At 50.5% G+C, this 12630-nt stretch overlaps 2 protein-coding genes across 2 annotated transcripts in view; both read left to right on the top strand.

The window, feature by feature from the left end:
- The window catches only part of LOC308578688 (FK506-binding protein 15-like), a gene marked incomplete at both ends in the record, with an annotated part of 31672 nt that extends 30129 nt beyond the window's left edge, over positions 1-1543 (top strand). Inside the window, one exon of the mRNA XM_081179160.1 lies at positions 1241-1543. Within this exon, the coding sequence (XP_081035286.1) occupies positions 1241-1543 (303 nt within the window). The remainder of the gene's footprint in view (positions 1-1240) is intronic.
- Positions 1544-9977: 8434 nt separating this feature from the next.
- The window catches only part of LOC308578687 (FK506-binding protein 15-like), a gene marked incomplete at its 5' end in the record, with an annotated part of 122827 nt that continues 120174 nt past the window's right edge, over positions 9978-12630 (top strand). Inside the window, one exon of the mRNA XM_081179159.1 lies at positions 9978-10120. Coding sequence (XP_081035285.1) covers positions 9978-10120 — 143 coding nt within the window. The remainder of the gene's footprint in view (positions 10121-12630) is intronic.

Raw genomic sequence — 12630 nt, 5'->3', positions numbered from 1 at the left:
GGCAAAAGTCATCACCCGAGGCCAGAAGTGGCTCCCTGGAAAACTCTTTCTGACCCTTAGGATTCTCCCAGTGCCACCCCTCCCCCCAGCTTTGCACCCTTGACTGTTTTTTGCCTCCCTGGAAGATGCCCTTGAACCCTGATCATGCGTCTTCTTTCATTCTTAAAGGGAGGATTGAAAGGGACAAGTGGGGAAATTAACGTATGTTGCTCCACTACCATCATCCCTCTTATATCATCTGGGTTATGACACTGCCCTTGAATCCTTGAGGCAAAGGCTTTGGGACATCTCACATAGGGACCTGCGATCCCGATCTTATGTAATTTGTAGCCTGGTCGCAGCTGGAATCCAATGCGGGTATGACTATCAAATATCGTCATACCTTAGGAATTTGTCTGTACCTACCTATCGGCATTTATTTACCAAAGCCAGACTAAATATATTTCCCTTGGAAGTTCTAAATGACAGGCTGAGAGGCATCCTCTATCAGAATAGGTTTTGTTTATGTTCTGCAGACATCGGTTGCATGAACACGCAAGGGACCAACTGATCAATCCCCTACTGGCAAATTTTCCAGGAAAATCTGAATCCTCCCATATTAAATACCTTTTGGATGACAGGTCAAATGATATTACACTGGCCGTGGCAAAGTTTCTTTCGGAGGTTGTAAGAAACAAAGATCATTATGCCCTAGATAAAACAAATGACTGCCTTGGTTTCTTCCATCTGTCTGTCTGGTTGTTTTAACTGTATCTAGTTTAGAAATTGTTTTGTGGATCTTTGGACCACAATAAAGGATAGATAGATAGATGATAGATAGAGATAGATAGATAGATAGATAGATGATAGATAGATAGATAGATAGATAGATAGATAGATAGATAGATAGATAGATGATAGATAGATAGATATCATTATGACACCACAGTCTACACTGTGCCTCATTTCCAAAGAAACACAGACTAAGTGCCTAGACCCCTGGAGATTGGGGTGGCATTTAGCCCCATATTACTAATCATGGGAGCAGCAAAGAGGGTGAAGCCCAGCTCTCTAGAAATAACAGGTTGTATCTAAGGTACTACAAAGTGAAAGTCACTTAGCTGTGCCTGTGTGGCTGAGTAGGGATTCAAACCCTGGTCTCCTGAGTCCTGGTTAGAGACCAACCATTACACAGTACTTTCATCAGGGGCTGCAGTCGTTTTTGTGGCAAATAATCCCCCCTCCCCTCTACTTGTTCCAGACAAGAATTCTGCAGCTGCTGGAGAGTCAGGAGGAGCAAAGGGGGAGCAGCAGCACCGAGGAGGAAGGACCTGCGGGAAGGAAGCAGCCAAGTGCCGTACCCCTTTATGGGGATCCCCACAGCAACTCTCTCCTAGAACCAGCACCAGTGGCATCCCCCGCTCCTTTGGCTAATCTGAAGGAAAGCTCAAGCAGTCCTCCATCCACCGCTCTCGAAGGAGCCCAAGACAGTCTGCTTTTTGCAGCTCCTGAGGCTCATTCTTCGGAAGCACCGGTTGAAGAAACACGTGCAGCCTCTGCTTAAACTGCAAGGCCGCCTCTCAGGCTCTCCGCCAGAATTGAGAAGGAGAGGCCAAGCACTCAGGGTGAAATGGACACAATAGAAATAATTTTGAAATAATTTCTTTTTTTTTTTTTTACTTGCATTTTCATTCTTTGGGTCTTTGGCTAATATTTTCTCATTTGCTTCTATTTCCTTTCTAATTTGATCGAATTTTTCCTCTCTAATTCTTTTTTGTATCGCATCATGTTGTATATAAAAGCCTCTTATGAAAGGTTTGCTTGCATCCCATATCACTCTGATGTATGTTTCTTGTGCCATGTTTATTTGAAAAAATTCCTTCAGAAGTTCTTGTGCTTTGTTCATTATCTTTTCATTGTTTAAGATTTTTTCATTCATTCTCCATCTTCGGTTACGAATTGGATCTGTGCTGGAGCCTGGCCACATCCCAAAAACCTTTGAAACTGGAGATGCCCTTCTGTGCATGCGCACAGCTCGATTGAGCACTTCTGTGCATGACCACGCAGTGAAACCCGGAAGTATACACTTCCAGGTTTGCAACCCAAGTATTACATTACCCAAAGGTAACATAACCTAAGGGTCAACTGTATTTTTCTGTTGTTTCTTAACTCCATCATAATTGAATTATGGTCTGTTATTGATTTAGGTTGTATTTCTACCTTTTTGATTTTCCAAATTAAATTGTTTGATATCCAAATTCCAGCTATTCTTCCTGCCTATTGCTTGGCCTCAGAATAATTAGTGTATTATTTTTTCATTTGGGTATCTATGTCTCCATGCGTTTTTTAAATTTAAATTTTCTGCCATTTGAAAAAATGAATATGGTAATCTCCCTTCTTTTGATTTTTCCCCTCTCTCTGTTCTAATTCTATTGAGGTAATGCCTGAGAACCTGAGATCCAGGCATACCCCTGTCACGTAAATATAGTCTTTCACACTTACTCCCATCTCAGTACAAAGGAAAGTATTTACAGCTCCTTGGTCCCTGAGTCAAATCAAATACACCCCTCTGTCTTGTCTGGCTTCATCCCACTATAGGATGGATAGGCATTGTGACTGAGGTGGTTGGATATCACTGGCCATGACTCCTTGGGAAGGCCCTGCAGATGTGTCTGTACATCTCGGGGATTATGGTGGGCTCACTCACCCCTCCCCTTATACCTCACTTCCCTGGGTCCTAAATGCCATTGGAACGGAGATGATTGATACAATGAGTGATTTCCGATGAATTTCTAAAGTTTTCCCATTGAGCCAGTGCATAAATACATTTATCAGTGAATCGCTCCCAACCCCTTCTTTCCTGCTCTCAAGAGCTGGGACTCATGATTTTACAGCTTTTAATTGGAATTATATATTGACAAGACACTGGCTTTTTTGCCATCTATTAATTCCAACTCTGGGGAGTCCAACTCTCCCTCCCACCCTACCCCCAACACTTTTTCTATGTCATGCTGGAGGAATATGTTGACCTGACTGATATTTTGGGAAATGGTTTGCCCATTTACCCTCTATACAATTGGAGAACTCTCCATTTATAATACTAAACTTGGCATGAGGGTTCCCAGGGTGGGGCAGCAGACCTTATTGCTGTTTGTATGTTGGGTGCCATTTTGAATCAAGATGGCAGACTGAAATTTCAGTTTGGCAAGACTTTGCCCGTTTTGTGGCACATGGTAAACCACAAGTAGAGATATGATCGCGAGATTCAGCTCAGGAGTGCTCAAGGTGTGTGTGTGGGGGGGTCTTCATTGATGTTTGGATTTTGGGTGCCATTGTGAATCCTGGACAGTACCTGTGTGTGTGTTATTAGTGTGGGGGGTGTTAGAGGAGAGGTAGTACCTTTGGTGGAGGACACACCATGCTCCTTCGGTGGTAGTTTGTTCTCAGCGAGCCAGCCAGCAAGAAATCATACGTAGTGTTAAGTAGTGGGTTGACATAGCAGCCGGCACAGCGATTTCTTCAAGTAGCTCTTTATTAAGGTAAGCTGGAATAGAACTGACAGCGAACAGCTCAGCCGGCCTGTATTTATAGGCAGCCGGCTGTCAACATTGTAACCACAACAGCCCAGAGTTCCCGCCTAAAATAACTGCCGCGGACCTGAGTGAAAACTATCTACAGACCTGAGTGAAAACTATATACAGTATCCCCCTGTTGGCCCAGGGTGAAACTACACTACATAACACCCCTCCCCACCGAGATAAGGCGTTAGTTACAATCGTAATGGTTTCCTTATATACAGCACTACGCGTAATGGTTCAATTAGGCACAAAAGCATATCGGTTACATTTCCCATAGTTAGACCAACAGTGATACCTGTCCAACAACATAGTCCTTTAAATAAGTTGGGCGCTTGGAAACTCTGCCAGACCGCTGGGGACTGGTAGCCAAGTCCGGAGGGCCACACAGTTCTCGCTGCGGCTGTGGTGCGACCCTAGGTGGCGTTGGAACCAACTCCCCTGGATCCGCTGCTGTGGGTGGAGCCTCCGCAAGTGGAGTGGTCTGAGTCTGTTCTGAAACGGCTTGGTTCGGCTCCCCGCTGGCAGTTTGCGAGGGAGGTGTAGGTGGGGCCTCGCCATCTGTACGTGTCTCTTCTGGAGCCGCAAGCGCAGTTGGGGGCACCTCGGTAGTGTCCAAGTCGCCAACCCTGCGCCTAAGCTGGTCTATGTGCCGTCGCCACAAACGTCCGTCTTCGAGTGCCACCTGGTACGAGCGAGGTCCAGTGACTCCCACTACTGTGGCTGGCACCCAAGGGATGTCCCCCACATAGTTCCGGGCAAAGACCTGGTTTCCTGGGACAAATGACCGTGGTGCGTTGGCACAGCCTGGGGGTTCAGCCACGGCAAAGTCTGGGTGTAGCCGGTCGAGCGGTGACCTGAGGCGGCGGCCCATAAGCAGTTCAGCAGGACTCCTCCCTGTGGCCGCATGAGGGGTGATGTGTTGCACGAACAAGTATTCGGCGACCCGCTCATGCCAGTCTCCCCGGTCCAGGCGCGCCAGTGCCTCTTTTGTCGAGCGCACCATTCTTTCCGCTTGCCCGTTGCTGGATGGATGAAAAGGTGCCGTTAGGGCATGGCGGATGCCCAGTCCCAAAAGATACCGCTCAAACGTGCCTGACGTGAACTGCGGTCCGTTGTCAGAGACAAGGACATCAGGACACCCATGCGTTGCAAACAGGCCTCGCAGCACCCGGATGACAGCTTCGGTAGTGGTGGAGGGCATCAGGGCGACCTCCAGCCATTTGGAATAGGCGTCCACCACTACCATAAAGGTCCGGCCGTGAAAGGGGCCAGCCAGATCGATGTGCACCCTCGACCAAGGTGTCTTTGGCGTCTCCCAGGTGTGTCCCTTAGCTGCCAGTGGTGCAGGCCTCGACTCTTGGCACGCTTGACAGGCGGACACCCAGGCAGTGATGGCATCGTCCATATTAGGCCACCAGACGTAACACCGAGCCAACGCCTTCATTTTGACAATTCCTGGGTGGCCAATGTGCAGAGCCTCCAGGACGCGCTGACGGAGTCCCTGGGGAATCACGACGCGGTCTCCCCACAGCAGACAGCCGCGATGAGCTGAGAGTTCATGTTGTCTGGTTGCGAAGGGCTGGAACTCCGATGCAAAAGGCCCTTGTGGCCACCCCCTCCACACCCAGTTGAGCACCCGGCTGATGGTGCGATCCTGGGCAGACGCGGAGGCCACAGTGGCAGCCGATACAGGCACTGCCGGAAGATCCTCAATCAGAAGGAGCGATGAAGCTGGAGCCGGGTCTTCCACAAATGCTGGAAGAGGGCAACGGCTGAGGGCGTCGGCATGGCCCATCGATTTCCCCGGGCGATGGACGAGCCGGTAGTGGTAGGCAGCCAGGAAAACAGTCCATCGCAGCATGCGTGGTGAGAGGACCGGTGGAGTTGGACGATCACCGGCGAGGAGGCCCAGGAGTGGCTTGTGGTCAGTGATGAGGTCAAAAGTCCTGCCATAGAGGTATTCATGGAACCTCTTCACTCCAGCCACAAGTGCCAATGCCTCCTTGTCGAGCTGGCTGTAATTCCGTTCCGTCGGAGATAGTGTCCTGGAAAAGTAGGCGAGCGGTGCTTCTCTTCCATCTGGAAAACGGTGACTAAGGACAGCACCGATGCCAAAAGGTGAGGCGTCGCAGGCAAGGACCAGCGGCCTGGATTCACTGTACTGTACCAGCACACTGTCCGAAGAAAGGAGAGCCTTGACCGCGTTGAAGGCCGCCGTCTCTCGATGACCCCAGGCCCAAGGCGTCTTAGTGCTAAGGAGTCGGTGAAGAGGCTCAGCCACTGTGGCTTTGTGGGGCAGGAACATGTTATAAAAGTTCAGCAGCCCCAGGAATGCCTGCAACTCCGTTTTGTTCTTTGGGGTGGGGGCCTGCTGGATAGCGCGGATCTTGGATGTGGTTGGATGAAGGCCGGAGGCATCGATAAGATAGCCCAGGAACTCTACCTGTGGAACGGCAATCAGGCACTTCTCCCTTTTTACCTTGAGCCCGGCCTCCTGGAACCTGGTCAGCACGGCATGGAGGCGCTCGAACAGCTGCTGGTGTGAGTCTGCAGACACCAAGACGTCATCAAAATATGGTACCACGCCCGGAAGCCCTTGCAGGAGACGCTCCATAAGGCTTTGGAAGATGCCAGGAGCCACACTCACCCCGAACTGCAACCGGCGGCAACGGAATGCCCCCCGGTGGGTGACGATCGTCTGGGCTTCAGCAGTGGCATCATCGACTGGCAGTTGTTGATAGGCTTGGACAAGGTCCAGCTTAGCGAAGACCTTACCCTCACCCAGGGAATGCAGCAGGTGTTGGACAACAGGAACCAGATAAGCGTGCTGCTGAAGTGCCTTGTTGATCGTGCACTTGTAGTCAGCGCAGATTCTCACCGACCCATCTGGCTTGACAGGCGTGACGATGGGGGTTTCCCACTTTGCGTGGTCAACGGGCTCCAAAACTCCTTGGGCGATCAGTTTGTCCAGTTGTTCGTCCACCTTAGCCTTGAGAGCAAAGGGAACCCGGCGTGGCTTTAGCTTGATGGGGGCGACTTGTGGATCAAGGCTAAAGGAGATGGGCGTACCAGTATATTGTCCCAAGGTGCCGTCAAAAACCTCGGCAAAGTCTTTGACCAGACCCTCAGTCTCTGCGTTAGAGATGCAGTTGATGCCGGTGACTTCCAGGCCGAGGGCATCAAACCAGTCTAGCCCTAGGAGGCTTGGCCGCTGACCTTCGACCACCACCAACCGGAGCAGGCCCGAAAAATCCTTGAAGGCGATCCGGAACCGGCCAACGCCTACCACGGGAATGTCGTTTCCCTGGTAGTCTCTCAGGTGTACGCGGTGAGAGTCGAGTAGCCTTTTGGACACTCTGGGTACCAGTCTTTTGATGGTGCTCCATGACACGACGGACAGGGCAGACCCGGTGTCGATCTCCATGTCACATGGAGCTCCTTCAATGAGCACCGTGACGTTCAGCTTGCGTCGCGTAGGCGAGTCGGTTTGGCCAATCGTGGTTCCAGACGGGCAGCGGCAGTTGGTGAGAGCGAAACAACTTTCCTTGGCAGACTGGAGTGAAGACTTGAACTTGCGAGTCGATGAAGGGGGGGTGTCAGACGGAGCCGATCGGCAGACCTTAGCGATGTGGCCCCTTCTGGAACACCTCCTACAGATGGCGTCTCTGAATCGACACTTGGCACGGGAATGGTTGCCTCCGCAGCCAGCACATTCCGGTTGTCCCTTGGACTTCTGTTGGGACTTCCTGCGCTCCCGCTTTGTCTGGTGCACGTCATCGTCTTCACTGGAGGATGCCTCATCACTGCTGGCCTCTTCATGATGCACCGGAACTGGCTCCCTAGCAAGACGCGGGCTGCTGGACTTGCGGATCTCCTGGGCGGAGCGTTCAGCAGCTTCTGAGGCCACAGCCTCCTCAATGGCTTTCTGTAGCGTGAGGTCTGGCTTGGCTAGGAGACGCCGTTGCAGATGGATGTCCCGGACCCCGCAGACGATTCGATCCATCAGGGCATCGTCTAAGTCTCGGAACTCACAGTGCATTGCAGCCTGTCGCAGGGCGGTGGCGTAGTTGTTGATTGACTCCCCCTCTGCCTGGTTCCGGTGGTAGAACGCATGGCGGGCAGCAATCTTGGACGGCTTTGGTGCGTAGTGGTTGCGAAGCTTCTCTTGGATCGTGTCCCATGGTGTTGCCTGGACTGCTTCAGGCGCAACCAATGCTCGGGCCGTCTCAAACACCTCAGGCCCACAGAGGCTGAGGAATAGGCCCCGCTTCCGATCCATGGATACTGCTGTCAGCTCGTTGGCTTGGAGGTAGCAGTCGAACCGAGCGAGGTAGGAGTCCCATGACTCAGAGGCTGGCGCAAACGGCGGTAGAGGCACAAGTGAAGCCATGATTCCGATGCCGGCGTGAAGGGCGATGGATGGAACACAGTGCTCTAGCCAGAACAGTCAGCTCTGAATTGGTTCTGCCCAGTGATTTCGCTCAGTGATTTCGCTCAGTGATTTCGCTCTGTGATTCAGCTCAGTTCAGAGGCTGGCCGCATCTGGCTGTGCTCTGATGTCCATCTATCCCATCCTCGTCGCCAGTGTTAAGTAGTGGGTTGACATAGCAGCCGGCACAGCGATTTCTTCAAGTAGCTCTTTATTAAGGTAAGCTGGAATAGAACTGACAGCGAACAGCTCAGCCGGCCTGTATTTATAGGCAGCCGGCTGTCAACATTGTAACCACAACAGCCCAGAGTTCCCGCCTAAAATAACTGCCGCGGACCTGAGTGAAAACTATCTACAGACCTGAGTGAAAACTATATACAGTATCCCCCTGTTGGCCCAGGGTGAAACTACACTACATAACACGTAGTAAGTGAAGTTAACTCTTTATTAGAAGAAACAAGGCCTGCTTGCTCCCTTCATCAGAGCAAGGAGTTAGACGTGCTCTTGCGAGTGGGTCAAATCTGAGGCCTTCTTCTGACATTAGAGCTGCTGAGGGATAAAAATAATTACGCTCTCCGCAGTCCCAAACATGGTTAGAAGCCTACAGCTTGCTTTAGTTCTGCTAAACACTTGCTGGGTGTGAACAGAGAGCCAAAACAAACCTCTGTCTTACCTTTCTGGCTTTGAGCTGGAGGAAGATGATGCAGGTGCAGAAACAGGGAAAGATATCACACCCTTGCATCTTTGTCCTTCATCTTACTCCATCTTTCAGTGGTGCAGCATGCTCTTTGCAGCAAGGGCATGTTCTGGTGAGCACAAATTTTGAATTGGCTAGCCAGGTTACACTAGCTTTACAAGCTCGTCATAAGACATTGTAGAAAAATCAGCAATGCTTCTGTTCACTGATTCCTGGAACTTTCTTGAAATGTAGGCTTCAGCTGCAAACATTACTGGAGCAGTGTGTGGGAATGAAACGCACAACACTTGTTCAGTGCAAGAATTAACCTCAAGAGATGATCCCAGAGTTGGATTATTTTCTATGACATGCCATGGGTGTTTAGAGTAAGATGCATCACCAAACCTCTTAAATCCGACATTATTTTTGCATTCAGGTACCTCAAAGCGACTTACACAGTAAAGCAACTGAGGGTGTGAACACACTACATTGTCAAAGCACACAATTCCCCCTTACCACAAAAACCTCTTAAATCCCACATTATTGGCTACACCAGCTCAGTTTCCTCTTCAGCTATTTGTCCGATCTAACCAACATCTGTTAGGATTTGAATGAGTACAAAGAATTTGAACCTGCTGTTTCTGGTAACAGTGATATCATCCCCACAAAAACGGACTGGCAAGCAAAAATGATAGAAGATCTACAACTTGCCAGAACAACAGGGAGAATAAGAGGAAATTCAATACCAAAAGTTAATCAAGATCGGATAACATTTAAGGAAGATCTTAAAAATGAGTGGCAACGTTAATCTCCTGACAGACCTAGAATGAATCTTGGAATATGGAGAATGTACATAGTAAAAGTTTATGGGTATTAAACGAGAACGCTAAATAAGAAGAAAGAAATGTGTTTTGCCAGACCAAGTGTAAATAGCACAATGAGAAGATTCGGAAGTTAGCTACCTGCGCCTTCCTCGCCTTCTCTTCCTTCCCTCGATCTCCTCAGACGCGTCCCTTCTTCGCCCGGCGAGCGGAGGCGCCACCTCATTGGCCAGCATCGAGCGAGCGTCACCCGCCCTCCCGCCTCCCTCTCCCAGAAACCAGCTTCCCATTGGTCCAGCCGTGTCCCCCTCCCTTTCCGTCAAACTTAAGAGTCCCGCCGCCAAATTCGCGGCAGCGGCAGCAACAGCTGATCGCTGGCGTCCCCGTGCACGCGTTTCTTCCCTCCGCGTGGAAGTTTGCCCCGTTTGGGGACCGCGAATGCCGCCGGCCGCTTTGGCTTGCTGGTTTCGCTTCTGCAGCCCAGCACTTGAGCCATGGCCGAGAAATTGCAGCCGCGCACTTTGCGGCTCTCGCCTCCCGGCTTGGGCTTAGTCGAGGGGCGCGGGGAGCGAGGGGCCGTCAGGATGTTGGGGGACATGGATGAAGAAGACGAGGCCTTCCAGCTTCCGACGGGAGGGTGAGAATGCGGCGCCTCTCTGCGTGGGGGGAGATGCGGGGTGTGCGGGTGTCTTTGGGTCCGCGTGAGGGGGCGGGGCTGTGTGAGGGGACCATAGCTGTGTGGGGGGCTGGGTCTGCATGTGGGACTAGAGCTGTATGTGGGCCTGGGGCAGTATGTGGGGTTGGGGCAGCATGTGGGGTTGGGGCAGCATGTGGGATAGAGCTGTATGTGAGGCTGGGGCAGCATGTGGGACTAGAGCTGTGTGTGGGGCTGGGGCTGCATGTGGGGTTGGGGCAGCATGTGGGGTTGGGGCTGCATGTGGGACCATAGCTGTGTGTGGGGCTGGGGCAGCATGTGGGGTTGGGGCAGCATGTGGGGTTGGGGCAGCATGTGGGACCATAGCTGTGTGTGGGGCTGGGGCAGCATGTGGGGTTGGGGCAGCATGTGGGGCTGGGGTGGGTGGGTGGAGGCTTACGAAGGGTGATTCCGAGCACATGCAGAGGGGTTTGTCTGCAAATACGTGCTGTTAGGCGCTGAGAGAGAGGCGAAGTTCAGCTGAGCTAGGCGTCTTTGAGCCAGCAAGGTTCCTTCTCTCTTTTTCTCTCTTTTTCCTTCTTTCTGTCTCTCTGCCTCACAGCGTTGCTGGTGAGGATGAAATGGGCGGGGTTTCGGACAGCTAAGGATGAATTGGGAAGCGCTGGGTTGCATCCGACTAAGCTATGCGTTGGTTACGCCCGCCCATTTCAGTGGACCAACTCTGAGCTGAAACCGAAGTGCCTTGTGTTTTCACTGTTTCTTACATGCTTAGCTTTGGAGCTAAAAAGTTTGCCTCTCATGATGATTGGGTGCGGGAGGCAGGGACCCTGCTGCAGAAATAGTAACCTCCGCAACCCCAGACCCCTACACCACTGGTGATGGGAGTGCACTTGCTCTACAATCCAGAGGGCCAAAGGAACCCCACACCTTTTGTAGAGTGAGGGAATACATTATGTTTTAGTAGTGGTTTGGGAGTAGGAAGTTCAGCCCAAGGGTTAATGGGGAAAGGAGCATTTTTCTTAAAAAGCAAGACTTATTGGGGAGTAGACTCCACTGAATTCAACTGAACTTCCCCATGAATGTACATAGGGTTGATTTGCATACAAATGCCTGTTGCCTGTGCTGTGGTGAAATATTTTCCCTTTTCCTAATTCTAGCTTTCTGTTTCCACTTCTTCTGTGCTGATGTTACACTGAGAGAGAGTCACAAAGTGAGCTTCATCTCCAAGTGGGGGTCTGCACCCTGATCGCCCAGGTCACAATTTGGCATTCTAACTCCTGCCCTAAAGTGGGTGCCAGTAACAGGACTGAATGGAGGTGTTTTGTGGTCTTAGATTCCTTCTACAAAAGGAACCCTAAGAAAGATTTCTAGTGCCCTTTACACTGTGACATTTTAGGTGTTCAAAATAAGGGCACTGCAGTGCTGCTTTTGGCAACGCTGGCAGTGAGCAAAGGTCAGAGTGACATATAGCCAGTGGGAGTTGTAGTTCAGAAATTTATGGAGAACTGCAGATGCCCCCCCCCCAAATATTCAAAATATAGTCCGGCCCCCCACAAGGTCTGAGGGACAGTGGACTGGCCCCCCTGCTTAAAAAGTTTACTGGCCCCCGATCTATGTCTTCCCAGAATGTCACTCTCCCCAGAAGGAGAAGCGAAGCTCACAATCTCTGTTCCGCTCGCTTCTTTTGGGAGCCCCTCAAACATGCATGTTGCCACTTGTGGTTTTTCTCTAGCTGTTTGGGGTGCTGTCAGGCATTTAAAATGGGCACTTCACCCCTTGGATATTTTTGCTTGCTGTTCAGTATAGCATGGAGTTTGGGTCTAAGGCTGGAGATTTAATGTTTGAAGATACTTGACCTTGGTATGTGTGTGTTGTTTCTTTCTTTGTTTTAATCTGCAAGTTTCTAGCTCTCAGGAGTGCGGGGAAGTGGGCTAGGATGTGTTGTAACTGGTAAGTTTCTGCTTCCAAAACAACCCTGAGATGAGATACTTCTGAATGTCTGTAGGGAAAACCACTTGTGTTCAGCCAGGTTTATTCCCTCTCCCCACCTTCCTGGCAATGAATCTCCGTATGTGGGGAAAGGTAAGCCGCAAGGGGCAGGGTTGTATCTTTGCAATACAATAGTACCTCGGGTTACATACGCTTCAGGTTACAGACTCCACTAACCCAGAAATAGTACCTCAGATTGAGAACAGAAATCGTGCTCCGGTGGCGTGGCAGCAGCAGGAGGCCCCATTAGCTAAAATGGTGCTTCAGGTTAAGAACAGTTTCAGGTTAAGAACGGACCTCTTCAACAAATTAAGTACTTAACCTGAGGTACCACTGTAATGGATACCTTTTAAATTTTTGTTTTGTTTACAATGTCTTCCGGACATCTGTTCCAAAACCAAAGCATTCCAAAACCAAGGCGTACTTTCCTATAGAAAGTAATGCAAAATGGATTAATCCATTCCAGACAATTAAAAACAACCCCCAGAATAGCAATTTAGAAT

The sequence above is a fragment of the Podarcis bocagei genome (assembly GCF_964188305.1).
Source record: "Podarcis bocagei genome assembly, chromosome: Z".
NCBI classification, from domain to species: Eukaryota; Metazoa; Chordata; class Lepidosauria; order Squamata; family Lacertidae; genus Podarcis; species Podarcis bocagei.
The sequence above is the reverse complement of the archived record's forward strand: the minus strand, read 5'-3'. Positions and strand labels throughout refer to the sequence as shown.